Raw genomic sequence first — 21,588 nt, 5'->3', positions numbered from 1 at the left:
AAAAAAAAAAAAATGCTATACTCCACTGCATTACGTCCAAATATATGAGTTTGTGGAATACTTGTACAAATGAAGTATGTGTGAGACTTGACCCTGGGGGATCCGCTGGGAAGCTTTAGCCTCTCAGTTCTGAGGTCCCGGGTTCAATCCCAGACCCGCCTGTGCGGAGTTTACATGTTCTTCTCGTTCCTGCGTGGGTTTTTGTCCAGGCACGCCGGTTTCCTCCCACATCCCAAAAACATGCAACATTAATTGGACACTCTAAATTGCCCCATAGGTGTGATTGTGGGTGTGGCTGTTTTCTATCTCAATGTGCCCTGCGATTGGCTGGCAACCAGTTCAGGGTGTACCCTGCCTCCTGCCCGCTGACAGCTGGGATAGGCTCCAGTACTCCCGCGACCCTCGTGAGGATAAGCAGTGAAGAAAATGGATGGATGGATTTATGAAGTAGTTTTGGAATCAGATATCAAGGATAATGGGATTTTCAACTCTTGCTGATGTTTGGTAACACAAAAATCCTTACAATAACGCAACGTCATCATTCATGATATGACTTATAAAATTTTGGTACACTTTTTACAAAGAATTACGGAAGTTAACATGTGATTTGCCTTTGCGGGCCACGTAAAATCATGCAACGATCTGGATCTGGCCCCCGGCCTTGTGTTTGTGTCTTTTATATATATATATATATATATATATATGTTCATTATGGGACTCAAAAAGTCGTAACAACTTCTTCCTATCCCTTTCGAACGGCTTGAGTTCATTGCTCTGCTGTGGTAAAGATTAAATGTACATTTTTTTGAATTGACGATGGAATCCTTCATATTGTGTTGCTTTTTCTTTCTTGCATCCATCAACGCAAATTTTGTGATGATTTGCTGTTCATCCAGTCAAGCCATTTAATTGTCACCTTTGCGTTAATCATTGTTTAATAACAACCAATCACACTGGGAGCAGGTTTGACAAACAAAGAGTCCCCAGTCACAAGCTGGGGGCTGGGTGTCGTGGTAGGGGGGCGAAGGGGGGGGGCATTGGGTGCTAGATTTGGGTAAACCCAAAAGTAGTATGAGTACGAGTAGGGTGGAATCATCACATTGTGGCAATTTCTATTTTTTTTTTTTTTTTACTGACTGTAGATTGCGATGATAAAAGTTCCCAGTTCTGCAGCTAAGTGAGGAACAATCAGTTGCACATGAAGTGAACACACACTTAAGGGAGACAACAAAAGCCAGGGACCAACAAAAGCCCTGAATGGCGTGAGGGGAGTGATGCTGCCTTCAAGCACACTCCGTAAAGCCCCCCTTTCACGAGGATCAATCCATTCGGCGCAACAGTAAATCAATATCTCTCCCTCGAGCACGTCACATCACGTGCTGCCATATTGACGCCATGTAACTCAGTCATCCGTGTGAACGTTGATATTTGAATTCCACAGCGGTGAATGGCAGTCATTTATTTTTTGAAAATGTTGAAACAGACGCGGAGCAAGTTGCGTGGTGCGCGGAGAGTGCGCACGCCTCCCACTGCCCTTGAAAGCAGCATCAGCAGCAGCCTTCCTGGTCGGTCAGATCTGGCTGGCTGCTCGTGACGTGCACAACCGAGCTGAGCCGAGCTCGAGCGACTTTTCCTGGCAGAGCCGCGGGAGGGACGCGAAGCGGTGTTTGTCTCTCCGTCCGTTCGTCCGTTTGGGGGACTCGTAACCGGCGGCCATGGATTCGTCCGCCTCCCGCTCTTCTCGCCGCTGAGGGACCGTCGGATGCTCCAGAAGCCGTCGAGGCGGCGGAGGAGGAGGACTGGGAGGGGGCATCCCGGTCGTTCTTCGACCACCAGGTGAGACGCTTGTGTCTGGCTTGACAAGGGCCCCCCCATCCTCCTTGGACGCGTTGGAAGGAAGGCGGCGACTCTTCGTCGTCCCGGGGCCGCGTGGGGCGCAGACGTCGGGGTAGATTGTTTTTTATTATTTTTTTAAGGGGGGGGGGGATAATAATGATGGTGGTGTATGTGTATGTGTGTGTGTGTGGGGGGGGTACTCGTTGTGGTGGCTGGGAACCGAGGTTAGCAAGCTAGGCTAGCTGTGGTTAGCGGGGTTCGGTCGTCGGCTCCTCGGGGAGGGATGCCGCCCACCCGGGGGAGATGGGGTCGAGTCACGGCCTAACCCCTTCTCCCCATTGTTAAAAACACCATTCCAAATAAGATTCAAAGCAGCATCCCCCGCCACTTTAGCTTAGCCTCTCGCACGCCCGCCTCCCCCCCCTTCCCCTCCCTCCCACTAGCATCCTCTGGTCGAGTCGCCGAACGGAAGGCGCCTCACGCCCGGCGAAACGCCAGACCGTCTCTCGCACCTCAAAGCAGACGCCAGGCCAGGGTGAAGCGGTAAAAGGCCACCGGGCGGTTTTCCCAGCGCTGTCCGTCCGGCAGACATTTGCTCGCCTTGAAATAAAATGGAAGCACGCCTAGCGGATGTTGTTATGTAACAAATAAATGACACCACACACGCCCTTGAAACAAAAGCTCCGGTTCCGTTTGTTTGTATGTTTGTCTGTTTTTGTGTTTGTTGGGCGCACACGACCGCGGCCGGGCGGGCGAGAACCGTCCTGCTTGGGTGGTGACCTTTTCAGGTACCACAACACCGGCTCTCCTCGGCCATTGTTGTTGGGTTTGTTGTCATCCGCCCCTGGAGAACTGTGAAAGTGCGGCCGGAGCATTTATGGGGCCCGAAGCACAATCACATTTGGGGGCGACCCGTCCCACTATTTTTTTTATTTTTATTTTTTTTTACCACTACATATTCACTGTTAATTAGGCAATTCCGAATTCACCTGTCCTCCATTATTCACTAAAATTATGGCACATTTGATCTTTTTTCACTCATGCAAAAGCAATGATACTACAGTGGGGCCTTGAAATCCAACACGTAGCAAATTATCTTCCCCCACTGAAATTAGACAAAATACAATTAATTCAAGAAAGCATACCCCCCACACCCAAAAGAAAAGAAAATTTTTATATTTTCGCAAAAACAGACCTAAAAAAATATTGTACTTCATAACAACACAGCAGAACACGTTTCATATAATTAAAAAAGATTGCAAAGTATTAAACATTGAGTGCATCATCATATTGTATCCAATTTAGTGTGTCCCTCCTTCTGGTATGCTCGCATTGGCCACTGGGAGGCAGTATTGCATACAGTGCCACCTTAAAAGATGAATAATGACCCAATTTACGATTTTTTTTTTTTCCCAGATCCAAAAGTCCATCCATCCATTTTCTTTGCTGCTTATCCGCACAAGGGTCATGCTAGAGTCTATCCCAACAGTCAACGAGCAGGAGTCGGCGTACACCCTGAACTGGTTGCCAGCCAATCACAATGCACATAGAGATAAACATTCGTACTCACAATCACACCCAGGCGCAATTTAACGTTTCCAATTAATGTTGCATGTTTTTGGGATGTGGGAGGAAACCGTAGTGCACGGGGAGAATATGCAAACGCCACACAGGCGAGGCCGGGATCGAAACCGGGTCCTCAGAACTGTGAGGCCAACGCTTTGCCAGCTGAGCCACCGTGCCCCCTGACATCATACAATAGAATTTTAAAAAGATGATTCAATATTATTCGATTCAACTTGCATTGTGATCAGAATCAGCTTTCTGATGCTGCCCGCCTTATCCTTCTCGGGACCATATAAGACGGACAGACAGCTATACAGTACTGTACGTGTCTGTAAAACATAGACATTGCATTCCCTCACCTTTCTCAGCTCCTCCAAAGTGTGAGGAGTCTGAGGACTATCATATTTAACGTCTAAATATGTTTCTGCACCATTTGGGCTCAAATGCCAGTTGCTTAACGGGTTATATGCATTTCTCATGAGCTGTACGCTTTAACATTAGCATTCAGATATAGTGCGACAGGCTCAGCTATGTGTTTATTTGATATACACAAACGTGTTCTAAGTTTTGTTCAATTTCAAAGTAAACTCCCAACTGGGAGTGAGGAACAGTTTTAGGCGTGTTTTTTGAAGAATTGTTCTCTTTTTTCAGAGCTGCTATTGTGATGTGAGTTCATTTGAGTTCACCGCCGCGATCAAGCGCTTGTATCTCAAGTTTGTGCTAAAAAAACAAAAAAGACATCAGAAAATGGCTAATAGAGGAAAGTCGTGAATGGTGTTTTGATGTGGCAACATGCACTGTTCCCGCATTCACAGAGATTTTTTTTTTTTTTTGCAGATGTATTTTTGAGAGGAATGTCGTAAGCAACAAAGTGACAACATGTCCCAAAAGAGCAGTCAGTAATTTTACAGTCAGGCATTTTAGCTGTACTGCCATCTTAAGGGCGTGTTGGCACAGTTTTGTCAGTATTTTAGTAGCAATGTGACAAATGGCTGCCATCTTGGTGGAATCGATGCAAGACCGCTTACCACATCTACTCCACAGTCCTGAGAACTCAGGTTGAAATCTGGCCTCGCCCGTGTGGAGATTGCATGTCCTCTGCGTGCCTGCGTGGGTTTTCTCCGGGTGCTTTGTTGCCCTCCTTCATCCCAAAAACACGCCTGGTAGCTTACTTAAGTGAAAAATCTAAATTCTGTGTGCAAATACTTGTTTCTGTGTGCCCTGTGATTGGCTGGTGACCAGTTCAGTTTGTACCCTGCATCTTGGCGGAAGATAGCTGGGATACCACAATCCTAGGTCCGGTTCAGAAAAATTGACGCAAGTACATGACCTATTCTGCTGCTCACGCCGCGCTTTTCACTTGTAATATTCTGTTTGCGCCAATTAAAACTATAGTATGCAACTTTTGGAGCCCCTTGGGCTTGCATGCTGCATTACAACGACAAAAAAGAGCTTCAATATAATATAGAGCTTGTGCACCTAAGTCACCAAAGTCACATGACTGGCCATATTGCTGGTCTAGCAAAGCATTGTTCAATGCTAAGTCGGTTGGAGACGACACGAAATTATGTCCTATAGCACGACGCCCGGAGTCTTGTCTGATACCGTTAGACATTTAGAAGGTGAAAATAAACAAAGGTACATGAAAAAATTAGGTAAACTCAGCACAGAGGACCCGTATTTAATCCCAAAGTTGATGTTTTCGCCGAAAAGAAGTTGGACTCATGATTGAGTTCCGCTTTTCTTGGACAACTGGATATACACATGGATCTGGTCAGTCATCGAGATTTACTCAACATAAGTTTGAAAGCATATAAAAGTCTGGACGAATACGAATACTTTCTTCCTGGATCTGTTCTCAATCAGGAATAAATCCCACATAGTGATGGGTTGACGGCTCGTGAACACGTTAACCTTTGCCGGAATGCATCGATCTTTTCAGGTCATATTCAATACAAATACCAATATGTAAATAAATGACTCATGGTGTTACACAAACTCGCATTCATTAACTTTGATTGGGGAAAAAAAAAGAAGAGGACGCAGTCGTCTCCACGGAACGTACACGGAAGCGATTGCGGCCACACTTAACCTCCGTAAACCTCTGCGACAGACTTTTTTTTTTTTTTTTAAATGCGCATTATTCTCAAATGAGCCAATGTGGCATTTTAAATACTACTTGGTAATTTGATATTGAGAAGAATAATTCCTACCTGAAATGAAGCGATCCCTACACAGGTGTGTGTGTGTGTATTTTGGTCGGGCACCATCCCTCAGGTTTAGTTGCCGAAATCCATCGATCTTTTCTGGTCTTTTCAGCTGGTATTCTATAGAATGACCTCTTTGAATATCTGTCTCGTCTGTTGTAACAACCAACAGCACAACAAGCCTCGGGCAGTGTGAATATTCTGTTCTGGTTCAATATCCCCCACACTGTCAAGCAGCTCTTTTTGACCGGCAATATGGCGCCGTGAAAGTGGTGATGTCACATGCACGAGCTCTATAGGCAATACGTTATGCCCCTTATTGTATGTGTGATTATACAACATTTTGCTATGTTTTGAAGGACGTGTCATTTCCGTATCATAATTTGCGGTGCGTCATCAACCAGGCCAGAGTAGCAAATCAATTGGATTGCGCATCAAGAATTGAGAACCGATTTGAACCGAGACTAACATCCCGATTGACCTGGAATCATTTAAATTGAAACATTTAGGTTCCGATGCGTGCAGTCTGCCGACCCCGAAGAAGAAATTTGTGAAAACTAACGTAGAAGAACGCTCATGAAGATGTGTTTGTGGCCCATGGTGGTGGTGAACAAAAATGTTTTTTTAACATCGTTAAAATAAAATGTTCCTCAACTTGAGCGAGGTCAATTGGTTTAGTGTGAAACAAAAAATACATTGATGCTAATGTTAGACGGTGGTTTGCTATCTTGCCCTGATGGTTTTCGGTGTTTATTTTAGTCTTCAAACCAACCTTTGAGCTGATAACAGACACAAATGTAAAATCTAAATTTGTATCGTTTTAGTCTATGCTGGGGGCTGCTAAGAAAATGGATGTCCATAATTAGTATACTCCTCAGTTCAACCATGCTAACTTTTTTTTTTTTTTATCTAATCCGTTTAGAACTGGAATCGAAATGAGCAACAGAAATCTGCACCATAATTGCTGAAAAACATTTTATAACCAAACCATTGTTGGAATAATTTTAGCTACATTTTAGCATGGGCTGAGCGGGAGCAGAATCTTTGACACATTTTGGAAGCATGTTGGCAAAATGTTAGCTGAATTTAAGATCCATGTTATCAGCGTACTGGCACGAATTAGACACACATTTTGTAACAATGTTATGCGCATCTTGTAGAAAATTAGTTACACATCGTTGCTTAATATTAGCATGTTTTTGATCACGTTGAATGAATACATACTAGTTTATTTTCTTTTGAATTAGCGGCAAAGATTTCTAATGTGTGAAAGGTGACAGGTGGGAGTGAAAGAGGAAGTGAGGCATGCAGGAGGAAGGTGATGGAGGGCCGGCCTAACAGCAAAAGCCCAAATCAGGAAGGATGCATCAGAGGCAGAGGAGGACTGGTTGGGAAAAAGAAAGAGAGGAGGAGAATGTGAAAGACACGAGGAAAGGAGAGACAAAGGCGGTCTTGGGAAGGAAAGGAGGGAAGAGACAGGAAGGAAACAAACCACTGACTCCTGCTTTGTTTTGTTTCCTACCAGACAGACACGACAGAGCTGCATCTGACCACAGAAGAAGAAGAAAAAGAAGAGGGCACCAGAAGAGAAAGGAAGGAAGCAAGGAGGAAGAAGAGCGAAGAAGAGGCCTTCATCCTGGGAGAATCGCTGACGATTAGAAGGAGGAGGAAACGCCACCATGAGCGACCAGAACGTGGTCAAGGAAGGATGGGTCCAAAAAAGAGGTGACGGCACTCCCCGTCAATCATTTTATACAAATGTCCAATTTTCAATGATGTGCTATCTTTCAAAAAAAGAACTATGTCGAAGTGAGGCGCGGCCTTTCCTGGATTCTTCCACTAGCCATAATAGAAAAGTAGTGCTTTGCCATTATCTTGTGGCATCAACTGGCAATTATAAACATTTTTTTTTTTTGGGGGGGGGCTCATTATATCTGAATTTTCTTTGTTTGGAGCAGGTTTCACTTTCTGTCCCCTGCAAATAGTGGAAACACAACACCAGTTTGTTTATTTTCAAAAGCCACATTGTTAAAGGAATTAATTTATCATTTTTTTCTAGGTCTTTTTTATGACAATATAGTTCTATTTTTTTTAGAAGATAAATGTGTGTGTGTTTTGAAAGAAAAGACATAACGTCTTTTTGAAATCCACTTGTTAAAATGCGTTTGTTCTTATAAAGACTGTTTTTTTCCCCTAAAAAACTAAATATTCTCATAACATTATTTTTTTTCCTATAAAAAAATAAAGAAGTTGTTAAAGTAACACTACCAATTTTTATCTTGAAATAGTTAACTTTCATATTCATATGTTTTTTTGGGCTGCACATGGTCATTATGTTTTATTTGGATTATGATGGGTCGTTGCAAAATTTCATCCTTAGCCCCAAATCGAATCAGTGGTCGGTCCTTGAGTCCCCCCTGAATCTTAATTGCAAAGATTTCGGGTAACTTCATGTATCAGTCTTTGTGGGAATGCTTTTGGGGAAGTCTCCTCAATGTTGTTAGTTCTAAAAGGGCATGCTTGGATGAGTTTGGCGTGGGAATAACAAGGCTGTTACACAAGTGGTGGAAGACAGATAAAATGTTGCCTGCGAGGGGTGCTTGATTGCAATCATTCCTAACAAATATGAAAAGGGCACCCTGACTGGAATGCAGGTTACATTTTAGGTTTCAGATGATAACAAATTTCATGTCAGAGCTTTTAGACCTGGACGAAGCCACTTTCTGAATTTATAATGAACAAAGACCCCGTGCTAAGGATAAAACTTGCCATATCATGAATGATTTTTGCCCCAAAATATCAATATGTGTGACTTCCTGTGGGCAGGCGAGTACATCAAGAACTGGCGTCCTCGCTACTTCCTGCTCAAGACGGACGGCTCCTTTATCGGCTACAAGGACAAACCGCAGGATTCGGATCTGGCTTACCCGCTCAACAACTTCTCTGTTGCAAGTAAGTTGTAACAATGCTGAGAACTGCGCTGCTCCGACAGAAGTACCGTGTACCACAGGTTTGATGTCATAGGACTAAAATTTAACCCCTTCCGCACACTTTAAATGCATCCAAACATATACAACACAGGTGTCAGACTCAAGGCCCGGGGGCCAGATCTGTCCCGCCGCAAGATTTTGTGGCCCGCAGATGCAAATCATGTGTATCAACTTCCATGATTTTTTTGGGGGGTTTAAATCTGGACCAAAATTTCAAATTGATGACCAATATTGCGAGGGTTCACTGTAATTCCTGTGTGACGTGTACGCATTTCTGTGTGCGTGTCATTTCCAGAATGTCAGCTAATGAAGACGGAGCGTCCCAAACCCAACACCTTCATCATCCGCTGCCTGCAGTGGACCACCGTCATCGAAAGGACTTTTCACGTTGACACGCCTGACGAGAGGTGAGCCTTCACCACTCCCGCCCCATATTCTTCTTCGCCATTGAAACGCCTCAAGGATGAAATGTGCGATTTTTCGCGCTGCCGACTGCTGTAATTGAGCATTACAACAAAGCGGTCCTGTGTTTTGATATGATGTAGCCCAGGGGTGGCCAGACTTTTTTACCCCAAGATCTACTTTTCAAGCAGCCAGCTGGGGGGCGCATCGCTGTAACTGCAGTAAATAGGAGGCCAGCTTGGTTGAACGGGCCTTTATGTGCGTGCGCTCCACATATTGGCCACACCTGAATCAAGCGACGAGGTGGATGATAGTCTAACGCAGGGGTGCTCAATGCGTCTGTCGCGAGGCAGTCTTGGTCAATTATTTATTTTTTTTGGGCATGCCGTCATACAATCAACCAAAACTGCCTCGCGATCGACGCATTGAGCACCCCTGATGTAGTCTATGCTGAGTCCAACTGTCTAGTTCTCAGTTCTCTGTAGTTTACACCAACATAGTGACCCTACTGAGGATAGGCACTGCAGAAAATGGATGATAGGGTAGTGCATAATAGCGATGTTGAAAGCTGCGAGGTGAATAAAACAGGCGAGAGAAACTCAATAGTTCTTTTTATGTTTTAATAAATGTGATAAAAGTACAACATACTGTTTGTGCAGCATCAAATGCGCATCCGGATATCTTATGGCTCAATGTGTGGTTGTGGGCGTGGAAGACATCTTTTGCTTGTCGTCCTGCTCTTCTTCCTCTTTTCTAATTTCAATCATCCTTTCTCTCCACGGCCTCTCCACACCATGAGAGGTGGTTAAGTCTCAGATGCATTACGAAGCTCAGAAGTTATATTGAATTAGATAAACAATGACATTATTCAAAACAAGATTTTATTTTTCTGGTTACTTTACTGGGCCCTGGGCCTTTGAAGAGGACAATATTGTGGTGTGTTATTGAACGTGTGTCATCATTTTGCTCACATTTAGTGAATGAGTGGTCTTAAATTTGATGGAAATGCCCTTAAAAAGTCTTGTCTTCCTAAACCCTGCAAACACCAGAAAAGCATGGCCGCATTTAATTGACTGACTAATAATAAACTCATCTAATGTGAAATACAGATCATCGTTGGGCTCCATTGTTCTGCCAAACAAGAATTTCGCATTTTTATCGCAGTTTTCTTTATTGGCCGTTTGATAGTTGGCACTCAACACTGGTGTTAGCTCAAATGCAACCGACTTGTTGTTTTCCTCTGCCGGGGCACGTAGAATGAGAAGTGAGAAGAAAAGCAGGAAACTAGGGTGTGGGGTGGGGGGTTCTGGACCCACACCAAGGCCAGTGTGCGACAACAACAGAGATGTGAACTTACTTCGCTAACCGCACTAACGCCACTGTGCTATTAAATGAACCGGCAGGGACGAGTGGGCGGAGGCCATCCAGATGGTGGCGGAGTCGCTGGCCAAGCAGGAGGAGGAGGGCATCCTGTGCAGCCCCACCTCGCAGATCGAGAACGTCAACGAGGAGGAGATGGACACCTCCATCAGCCACTACAAACGGAAGGTTTGTCTGCACATCTTCCATTAGGTGTGATTTGTATAGTTTCCGAATGACCTTGTTCACTCCCGTAGACATTAATATTCATCATCTGGAATCCTAGGGTTTAATGTCACCGACTCATATGTTCGTCAAGTAAGTTTTTCAACGGGTAGGCTTGGAAGCGGGTCTCTATAGCCCAGCTTGTCCATGAAAGTCTGGTTTGCAATCCACTGTAATGACTAACAGCTATCAGTTGTTGGCCGCGTTGGATCAGCAAAGTTTTTGAGTAGAAGATAAAAATTAGGTGGTGAATCACAGCCTGATCACGAGCCAGTACATGAAGTGAACGCCCAACACCATGAAAAAAACCCACTGACGTTCAATTCAAAGCATAGTGAGAGTCAGCAATGAGGATGGATTATTTCTTTGCTGTATATCTGTAACTGTGTCATTATTTTGCCATCAGAATTTGTGTCTGTCTTGTTTTATTGTGTTATAGTTTCAGGTATCACAAAAGGCCAAAATAGCGTTAAAGTCACTGTCCCGCTTCAGTCAAAATGCTCTAAAATGGTTAGTAATGCGGAGAGCTCGACTTATAACAAATGGCGGTGAACGAGTTCATCAAACCTTTATTTGACACCCTTTTAATCGTTCCCTCTTCATCCACAATTTTTGTCGGAGAAACAAAAGATCAGAAGCTGAGCCAGGATAGAGTAAGTGTGGAGATGTAATGAGAGGATAAAGAAAGGACAGGGGAAAGAAAGATGGAGAGAGAGAGAGAGAGAGAGAGAGAATATACTGGTTTGTGTGTGTGTGTGTGTGTGTGTGTGTGTGTGTGTGTCTGTATATATATATAGAGATAGATATAGATATATATAGATATATAGATAGATTACACAGAAGGGTAGCGAAAGAATGTTATGGTGATTTACAGTATTAGCTAAGAAGATACTTTATTAATTCTGAAGGTAATAGTGTAGCAGTTTTGGGCTGGAGACAGAGAAATTAAAAAAATGTGAACATGAAACAACTCAAAGTATGTCACAGTCCAAGTGGAAATGGTCAAGTGACAAACATCTGACACAGTGTGCGTATATGCACCCCGTTTTTAGATGGCTAACATTTTTGTCTTTTTTTGTTTTTTTTACATGAACCTCCTCTGCAGACAATGAATGACTTTGACTATCTGAAGCTTCTGGGCAAAGGTACCTTTGGTAAAGTCATCCTGGTGCGAGAGAAAGCGAGCGGAACTTACTACGCCATGAAGATCCTCAAGAAGGAGGTCATCATTGCCAAGGTACACGACCTAAGAAAATTGCTCTCTGTGCCTTAACAGACATAGTATAAATTTGTATATATATTTTTTTTAATATTGTGGGGGAAAAAAAAACAAAATTACAAGACAGCAACTTGTGTGATGGGAAATAATATTTTCATAGAACTGGGTCAGGGTAACATGAAAACATAAGAATGAAAGAAATGCTGTATGTAGAACATGAAATACAGCCTAAATAAGTTACTTTAGGCCCGTTGTACACTTAGTGATGCGTCCGAAACAGATTGAACTATTGTGCCGTTTGTCAGGTTTGGCTACTGGTTTTGCTACAATTTATAAAAAAAAAAATTAAAAAAAAAATAATCACCGGCAAATATTCATATGCTTTTAACCCCCCCCCTAAAAAAAATCTCAGTTTTAACCCATTCTTGGGCAGTGTGCCAATTTTTTGCCTTATTGAGATAAGTCTCCTAATGGGCCACAATCATGGAAATAACACTTCTTTTTTGTTTATGGTTAAGTTATATGATAACTTTAGTAATTTATAATCTCGTCCCAAAAACCTATTTGCTAACTTTGACTGCTGAGTTATCCGCTCCTGATACCAAATTACGGCTTCAGATTTAAACACTTAAATAAATATTTTGATATACTGAAGGATTTAATGTGTGAAAATCATGATTTCCCAAAAATGGGACGCTGCCCACGAATGGGTTATCCAGCAGCTGCCACCGAGCCATACTAATATTTATAGTGTATTCGGTTTTACAAACACGCTCCTCTATATTTAGAATTTTTACATGTCCCTGTGGTTAAAAAGAAAAGCAGCTTTGTTGCCGAAATGCATGAGTGCAGTCAGCAAATGGCCAATCAATCATTGCTAACAGCGTCTTAAAATACTCACACGGTCTCCGTTTCCTCTCTTTGTGGCCCTCTGCTGCTTCCTTGACAATCATGCCATGTTTTTGTGGTTCAATAATCAAATAATTGCATATACGCTGTTGTCCTTGAAGCCTCAAAACTTGATACAAAGGTGCACTTTTTTTCTTTGCAATCTATCAGTAGCTGTGCGGTGCATAATTTTTGTGATAGTCCAAAAGTCAAATAATGTGCGTGTCGGTTCCACGCTTTTAAATCAGTGGAGGGAAAAATGTCAGCCCAGGCTAACGAAACACTATGCAACATTTAATATTGTTTATTATTGTTTACTTCTGGGTTGTCTCTGCCTGGTGTTTATGCCTGTGTAGGTATTTACATACATGATAGGTTGAATATGAACATAGTCATATCATTTTGAGATTATACTCCCTTCTTTTCCTCTTTTTCTGTTTTTGCACCCATGTCTGAGATTTCATCCTTTCATCCTGTGACATGCTCGATTTCTCCATCCCGACAGGATGAAGTCGCTCACACGCTTACAGAAAGTCGGGTATTAAAAAACACTCGGCATCCATTCCTGACGGTGAGTGTCGTCATCGCCTGAATTCATAAAGGATACGTTCAAAGAATCTTATCACGTACGTTTTGTCACATGTGTCGCACGCAGTCTCTCAAGTACTCATTCCAGACCAAGGACCGCCTCTGCTTCGTCATGGAATACGTCAACGGAGGAGAGGTCAGAAGATTCAACAGGATATTATTTTTTACCATCTTTTCATTTACGAGGAAACTCTCATTTTCAGGGCGATACAGATTAAAAGTTGTATAGAAAGCCCGTAATCAATATTTGGAGCATGAATTCATTTGTAGTAAAAGGAAAAATATTGGGATCAAAATGTTAATAATCCCCAGATCAGACTTCAGGACTGTAGCCCTGATAATGCTCCCATTTGCAATAAATGGATGCCTTCTTTACCGGTGCATTGTTGTGATGTAGACATCACGTTGTTGACGTTTCTCCACAGCTCTTTTTCCACCTGTCACGGGAACGAGTGTTTTCCGAGGACCGCACGCGTTTCTACGGAGCCGAGATCGTCTCCGCTCTGGACTACCTGCATTCTGCCAAGATCGTGTACCGGGATCTGAAGGTGATGGGCGACCGCTCCGCTCGACAATGGTCAAATGAGTTCTTGTTGTAATGCATGTTTAATTACAACCTATTCCCCATCGTTCAAATAGCAGCGTACCTTTTTATAAACATTTCGCAATCGCAGATGCTTCGTGTTGGTGTTCACTGTTCATGAATTGTATTTTTCGATTAACTATTTATGACACGTTCAATTCTATTTTGTTTTTTAAGGACTAAAACTCGCCGTAAATTACATGTATTTGCAAATCGTAAACTCCTACCCTAAAATTTTTCATCATTCGTTGTATTAAGTGTTAAACCTAAAAAAAGACTACCATCCAAAAACACTTGTCATTTCAAACTTGTCTAACAACATTTCGCTTCAAGATAAAGTTGACTATATTTTCGATCTTTTCAAGAGGAAAAAAGTTGGATAAAGATAAGTGGTCTGGTAAATGGACAGATTTTGGTTGAAAAAGAAAAAAAGGTGTGTATTAGATTTGTTTATTTTCTTAAAAAATAATATATGTAAAGAAACGTCATGAATATTTCTGGGTGGAAAAAGTGGTATACTTTATTTCCATAAAGTAGATGTGCTTCTGGCAAAAGGTTATGTATTTCTGGGGGGAAAAAAAGGCAAAAATTCTCGTTTTTTTTTTCACAAATAGTTGTATATTTTTGGAAGAAACAACTTTTCTAAGCGCAAAAAAAAGTTATCATTTAAAAAAAAAAGAGATGCAAATGTATAATTAAGAAAATGTGCATAATTATGAATTAGTTATTTTGGTGGGAGTACATTTTAAAGAAATTTACAAGTTGTTTTTTTTCCCCTCTAGAAAAATATATGCAAGTATTAACATAGTTTGTGTTGTAAAGAAGGTTTCAAAAATGTGTCAGTTGGGATCTGTGCTGATGGTTGACTGTACTTGGTCGTAGGCGTAACAGTCACATTTAAAATGGCCGCTTGTCTCGGTGGTGTTGTGAGCAGCTGGAGAACTTGATGTTGGACAAAGACGGACACATCAAGATCACCGACTTCGGCCTGTGCAAAGAAGGTATCACGGACACGGCCACCATGAAGACCTTCTGCGGGACGCCCGAGTATCTGGCGCCGGAGGTCAGACCACAACAGCAACTCTGCAAAACACTCAACTTAAAACAGGATCATGTTTACTTAACTGACCACTGTCATTAGAATAAGGATTATTTTTCATATGGTGGGGTCTCAATTTTAAAAACACGGCTTTATCGCAGACCTGACAGAACAGAAGTCATTTTAATGATGACACTTCAATACCATTTTCAGTGCTAGGAAAATTATAGCTCCTCACCATTTGTACAGTACTTAGTAATGGTGGAACTCAATTTTGTCAATGACTTTTTTTTTTTTTTAATCACTATGGTCATGATTCAAAGTAATCGGATACAGCAGACGTACAGCGCACCTGGAATCTTCTTGGAATCATTATTCATTGATTTGGAAACTTAGTATTTATTTAATAACCCAATGGCCCGACCCGAGATTTATGTTTTGAAGGCTGATTCTGATATTTGGCGGTGTAAAATTCTGTTATTATTTGACTGATGATTCAGCTATATAGTGGACTATCTTTAAAAAGACCTTGATAATGATATGAGAATTGGGAATGATGAATGACTTCGAATGCAGTGTCCGTGTTGGCAATCTTTTATTCTTCCCACCTCCCAAATGACTACAAAAAGATAATGTAGTGAGTTCTCCCGCACGCATGCTTTCCCTGATGATCGGCGTTGGGCTTCAGGTGCTGGAGGACAACGACTACGGCCGCGCGGTGGACTGGTGGGGCTTGGGCGTGGTGACGTACGAGATGATGTGCGGCCGCCTGCCTTTCTACAATCAGGACCACGAGAAGCTCTTTGAGCTGATCCTCATGGAGGAGATCAAGTTCCCGCGCACGCTGTCCGCCGACGCCAAGTCTCTGCTCTCGGGCCTCCTCATCAAGGACCCCAACAAACGGTGAGATCGTGCGAGACCGCCAGTGGTGTCAGCCGCTTGAAATACGAAAAAACACAAAAGTCGTTTTGAGATCAGCCTGTATGATGGCTCTTATCCTTGTCCTCTTTCTCCTTTTTGCCTTCATTTTTTCTTCTCTTTTTCCCTTTCTAACCCACTTCTCTTCTCCTGATATCCCCTTGTTCTTTTTCAACATCTTTTCATCTTCATCTTGTCATTGTCTTGCATTCCTCCTCTTCTCCTTGTGCCCTCGTCCTGTTGCTTTCCTCTTCTTCCCATTCTCCTCCTTTCTTTCTCCTTCCTGTTACTCTCCTCTTCCTCTCATTCTTCTTGTATGCCTTCTGTCTTATCCTCTCCTCACATTACAACTCTTTTTATCCTCTTTTCCGTCCTCATTTTCTTCTTTCTCCCCTTCTTTTCCGCCTTCTCTTCTCGTGATCCTCCTTTCCCCTCCCTCCTTTTCTCCTCCTCCTCCATTCTTCATCCCGCCACTCCCCAGGCTGGGCGGCGGTCCGGACGACGCCAAGGAGATCATGCGACACAGTTTCTTTGTCACCGTGGACTGGCAGGATGTCTACGACAAGAAGGTGAGGACGATCCCTTCTCGCACAATACGCTGTACCGCAATCTAATAATACATCAGATCAGATCAGATGTGTCATATCTATTTCTCATCATGGCTGTTAGTCCCGCAAATGGGATGATTCTGCAGTTACAGCAGCAAAGTGAATAATAGAAGATGAAGTATGACATCAATTGGTTCACCTTTGTCGACCACCAAGTTCCATGTTCATGTTTGTCCACACTTTTTATCATCATTTTTTTGACAATAGTCAGTCTCGATGTCGTCAGCTATTCGGTACACTCTAAGTACAACTTACTTTAGCACTCAGCAAAACGGGTAAAAGCACTTCATCACTCAAGTAAAGGGCATCGTGACAAAGGACATGTAGGAACTTTATACGTCCATAAGATGTCAGTTTGGCTTAAACAAGAGCTGCCATATTGTGCTGTGTACAATCACAACAAGGCAACTTGGAATAACTTTTCATAGGCAAGAATATTTTTGGGCTCTTTTCTTTCCCAGATCTCCCGTATTAATAGCACATTTTTCGACATTGACCAAAAATGTAAACCTTGTGAAAATAATTTTCACTGTCCCTGCACTCCCCTTGATGCAAGGTTGCTTTGCGAGTATAGAATAGTATATAACTTTCCAGGTCTGGAAAAGTACAGGAAATGGGAATTATGTATGGAAAATGTATTCATGTTCTCAAGACTGTCGCAACGCCTCTATTTTCTAGAACAAAAAAAAATATATATGGATCTCTAAAAATATATCTAAGTTGATCTGTTTGAGGCAGTTGGAAGGTGACAATAGAAAAAATTGTGAATTTAAAAAAATAATGGGTAATTTAATAATTGACCTGGTGATTACAGCACATTTGATGACTTGGATGCTTCTAAGGAATTGAGGAGAAAAATGAAAAGAGTTGTGGCATAAAGAGTTACGTTCACATCAGAAGGATGAAATCAATACCACAAAAATGACAAAATTGGTTATTAAAACGACAAGACTCATTCTGACATAAAAACTGACAAATCACAAAAACACTTTACCATGTAAAAATGTACACGTAAAAATATACCCAACATATGTGTAATAATAAAAATACGATTTTGTGTTTCAAATTGTTTGTCTCCAGTAAGGGTAGATGATTTAGCATAAAGGCAATATAAAAAATCAGAATTTTCCACATTTACTCAACTGTCACAAATTATTGTATTTGCTTTCTATTTTTTTAACCAAGAAATCGGGGAAAAAGTAAGGGAAGTTACCATCCAATATGTAGGAACCCTGTTGATGGGGAACGTTGCCCTCACCAACATGGCCGCCATGTAGGACTGTCACTTAGCTAGGCTGCTACAAGGCATGGCGATAAGTCTTAACCCCTTACCTCTTTTTTTAACTGTTTATATTTTGCTTTGTTTGTACATACATTGGGGAGGCTCTCCGATTTCATTGTACAGTTAGTATGATGACAATAAATGGTATACATTTATTCTACACCCTTGCAATGGCAGCAAACACAGAAAACGGTCCGTTAACACCACACTGCTGTTTGCTAAATGCAGTATGACAAAGATTATATGGACACGACCCCCCCCCCCCCCCCCGTGATCAGTCAGGGAACTACGTCGGTGTCTCCTGTGTTTGTCACCAATCAACACCCTTGACGTGATGATCTTTTTGAAAGGCGTTTGACGTGCGTGTTTCAGATGGTCCCGCCCTTCCAGCCTCAGGTGAGCTCAGAGACGGACACGCGATACTTCGACGAAGAGTTCACGGCGCAGACCATCACCATCACGCCACCCGAGAAATGTGAGGGCCCTGCGGCCTTGTGTGTGTGTGTCTTCACGTTGTTGTGTGGTCATGTTTATTCACATTTGATCTCAGGCGCTCATGTTTTCTTGTGTGGTCGTGTGTGATTGTGTTTTGTCCCATTTGATCGCATGTGGTCATGTGTTTCCACGGGTGGCCAGTTTTTCCTAGCACGGTGGAGCAGCTGTAAAGCGTTGGCCTCACAGTTCTGAGGTCCAGTGTTCAATCCCGCCCCTCCCTGTGTGGAGTTTGCATGTTCTCCTCCGTGGCTGTGTGGGTTTTCTCCCACATCCCAAAAACATGCAACATTAATTGGACGCTCTAAATTGCCCCTAGGTGTGATTGTGAGTGCGGCTGTTGTCTGTCTCCATGTGCCCTGTGATTGGCTGGCAACCAGTTCAGGGTGTATCCACCCTCCTCCCCGATGACAGCTGGGACTCCTGCGACCATTGTGAGGATAAGCGGCTAAGAAAATGATGGGGTCACGTGTCTCCGTGTGTGTTGTGTGGCTGTGTGTCCATATGCAAGATCCCAAGATTTCCACGTGGTCATGTTTCCCTGCGTGTGGTCGAGTGTTTTCGTGTGTGTGTGTGGTCCTCGGACCCCAAAAAAGTTCAGAAGCCTCGGTTAAATGATAGGTCGCTAACGTATTTTCATCGCATCTGCGCAGATGACGAGGACGGAATGGACGCCGCGGACAACGAGCGGCGGCCTCACTTCCCGCAGTTCTCCTACTCTGCCAGCGGGCGAGAGTGAGAGCCCGCGCCCCGCTCGCCCCGGCCTGACCCGGACCCGTAAACCCTGCGCTAAACCCAACCCGCCTGCCTCGTCTCTACCGGTGGCCATTTTGAGGAAAACACGTAGCCATTTTTAGGAAAAAACCAGTACCAGTCTCTCCTCTTTGTTGTTCCGGCGGGCGCAGGAAGTGGGGCAAGTCTCTCGGTGGACTTTAAAAAGTTTTTTTGCACAGTGGCCGCGCAACCACGCTAAACACGAGTTGGCCACACTTCTGCGGAGGGCCGACTTTGTCCTTATTTATTTTCCTCTCCATCTCAGTATTACCTTCTTCACGTCCATCTCGTCCTCGTGCTGATCGCCCCTTTTTTTTTTTTTTTTTTTTTTTTTTTTTTTTTTGCACTGGCGACGGAAGAAGTAGACGACGAGGCACTTCTTTTTGTTTTCGGGAACAAAGCACCAAAAACGTTGCCTTACATGTGGCCACCTTGCCCACGTCCCGTCGCATCCGCACGCCCTCAGCTTTTGTTTTGCTCAAGACAAAATGTGCATGACTCCCGGTTCACCTCAACCGGACCGCACACAAAATCGTCTGTTTGTTGTGAAGCCGGTTGCCATGGAAATACACGTTCTCAAAGGGGGGGGGCCCATCTTTAGCATTCCTCTCGTCGTTGCGTGACCACTCTTTTGCACAAAGAGTGCGAATGGCTATTTGTACGTGCCCTCCGATTGGCTGGCAACCAGTTCAGGGTGTGCCCCGCCTCCTGCCCGTAGATAGCTGAGATAGGCACCAGCACTCCTGCAACCCTTATGAGGATAAGCGGCTGTGAAAATGGATGGATCGATAATATATATACACACACATACATACATGCATGCATGCATGCATACACACAGGCACTGTCATTTTCCCTGCGCCATATTTGAAGGAATTGTGCGTCCGTTGTGCCGCCGTGTTGAAAACTCTTTCAAGATGTTAAAAGCGGACATGTTGGCATAGCCCAGGGAGAGCTCGACTTGACTCATTACATTACATTCCTGACACGTCGAAATCTGCCGGAACGCTATAGATGCTAACGTGCGTAGAAGGCGCCGTCACGAGTCCCATTTTGTTTCAATGTTGTTCCATCCAGCAGCTTCTACCTGTAGCTCGCCAGAATGCGGTTGGCATCTTCACGGCTCGGCTCAAGTGCGTTTTGGGAAGCGCTTTCATCCAGCAGCTTATGACACAACCGCAACAAAGTCGACACATTTCCCAGCGGCAAAACTCAGGAGTCACGCGTCCGTTCAGTCAGCCGAAGTCTTGCTCCAATCCAGCTTCCAGTGTGCCCGATTGCTCTTCATTTGGAAAGGCTAACGTGCTAACGCTAGCGGCGAGGGCAACATCAGGTTGAGGCCGTCCGGTGGAAGTCACCCCCAAACGAAGAGAAATCCTGATGTTCGGGTGGGATAGGGATGGGGGGGTGGGGGGGGGGTCTTCTTTTGCACGCATTCCGAGGACGACCAATCACTTTGAGTGTAAACGACGCTTCCAGACGTAGAATTTTCCGTCTCGTTCCAGAAACATTCCCGTCAAATAATGACACTGCCCGGTGTCATGTACATAGTTATGCAATTCTCTCTGTCTCTCGATGGGTCTGTCGCCATGGAGACGGATCTCAGCCCCCCCTCCCCTTTCTCCGTTCAATCGGTTCCTGCCCAGCGACGTTTGTTCACCGTGATGACAAAGAAGGCAAAATATTGAAAAGAAAAAAAAAGTTTTGGCGGGTTTTCGTCATCCTGTTCCTTTGTTTTCTTGAACTTGGTGAGCTGGGGGGGGGGGTTAAAAAAAGCACCTCGGGAAAAGTCGCTGGATGATTAAGTCATTAACTGTTCTTTTGTTTTCACCTTTAGTTTTGTTTTTGGATGGTTTTGTTTTTTGTTTTCTTACCAAAACGTTAGAGCAAGAACCCAGTAGTGGACTTGCTTTGCTGTGCTAGTATTTATTTTCAATTAAATTAAAACAAATACATTTCACACTCAAGTCTTTTCTTTTATTTCATCGAGCGATTAGATTCCTTTGTCAATGGAGCTCACTGCTCCCCCCTGTTGGCAACACTGAAGTGTAATACGTTACCAATTGATTGACACGACCCGATTTTTCAAGGTTTGGATCCCGAACTCGCACATGTGGAGTTTGCATGTTCTCCCCGTGCCTACGTGGGTTTTCTGCGGGCACTCCGCTTTCCTCCCACATCCCAAAAACATGCAACATTAATTGGACATTTGCCTCTAGGTGTGATTGTGAGCATGATTGGTTGTTTGTCTCTGTGCCCTGCGATTGGCTGGCATCAGTTCAGGGTGTACCCCGCCTCCTGCCCAATTACAGCTGGTATTGGCTCCAGTACCCTTGTGAGGATAAGCAGATCAGAAAATGGTTACATGGACCCAATATTTTTTATCAGGAGAGGGAAAAAAACTTGTAAAATAATTTTATAGTATTGATTATTGATTGATGAAATTTTATATCTTGGTCAATTTTCTTCCATTTTCCAAGCCGCTTATCCTCACAAGGATCGCGAGAGTGCTGGAGCCTATCCCTGCTATCATCCGACAAGAGGCATAGGTCAACTTTTGATTTTTTACAATTTTCATTAAAAAAAAACAATATTTAAAATACAGTAGCAAT

The 21,588-nt window shown here is 43.4% G+C and overlaps 1 protein-coding gene across 3 annotated transcripts; it reads left to right on the top strand.

The window, feature by feature from the left end:
- The first annotated feature begins 1,194 nt into the window (after window positions 1-1,194).
- akt3b (v-akt murine thymoma viral oncogene homolog 3b) lies at window positions 1,195-20,943 on the top strand. 3 transcript variants are annotated; one of them, XM_061830132.1, is made up of 14 exons: window positions 1,202-1,836; window positions 7,135-7,334; window positions 8,436-8,561; window positions 8,895-9,006; window positions 10,405-10,549; window positions 11,691-11,822; window positions 13,198-13,263; window positions 13,348-13,416; window positions 13,706-13,828; window positions 14,798-14,926; window positions 15,591-15,805; window positions 16,302-16,389; window positions 18,083-18,185; window positions 18,856-20,943. In XM_061830132.1, exons 2-14 carry the CDS (start codon window positions 7,289-7,291, stop codon window positions 18,939-18,941), a joined length of 1,440 nt encoding a protein of 479 aa, XP_061686116.1. In that variant the 5' UTR covers window positions 1,202-1,836; window positions 7,135-7,288; the 3' UTR covers window positions 18,942-20,943. The 3 variants fall into 3 exon arrangements, with proteins under 3 accessions (XP_061686118.1, XP_061686116.1, XP_061686117.1); XM_061830133.1 differs by having other exon boundaries at window positions 6,883-7,334; XM_061830134.1 differs by lacking the exons at window positions 16,302-16,389; window positions 18,083-18,185; window positions 18,856-20,943 and having other exon boundaries at window positions 1,195-1,836; window positions 15,591-15,809.
- The last annotated feature ends 645 nt before the right edge of the window (window positions 20,944-21,588 follow it).

This window comes from Syngnathoides biaculeatus, chromosome 9 (assembly GCF_019802595.1).
Source record: "Syngnathoides biaculeatus isolate LvHL_M chromosome 9, ASM1980259v1, whole genome shotgun sequence".
Taxonomy (NCBI): domain Eukaryota; kingdom Metazoa; phylum Chordata; class Actinopteri; order Syngnathiformes; family Syngnathidae; genus Syngnathoides; species Syngnathoides biaculeatus.
Note: the sequence above shows the minus strand (reverse complement) of the source record. Positions and strands in the feature narration are given on the sequence as shown.

Excerpts from the sequence above, each read along its gene's own strand:
- akt3b (XM_061830132.1), top strand. The coding sequence starts at position 7,289 with ATGAGCGACCAGAACGTGGTCAAGGAAGGATGGGTCCAAAAAAGAG. Across the intron at positions 10,550-11,690 it reads TCAGCCACTACAAACGGAAG|ACAATGAATGACTTTGACTA; the intron begins GTTTGTCTGCAC and ends CCTCCTCTGCAG. Across the intron at positions 13,829-14,797 it reads TCGTGTACCGGGATCTGAAG|CTGGAGAACTTGATGTTGGA; the intron begins GTGATGGGCGAC and ends TGTTGTGAGCAG.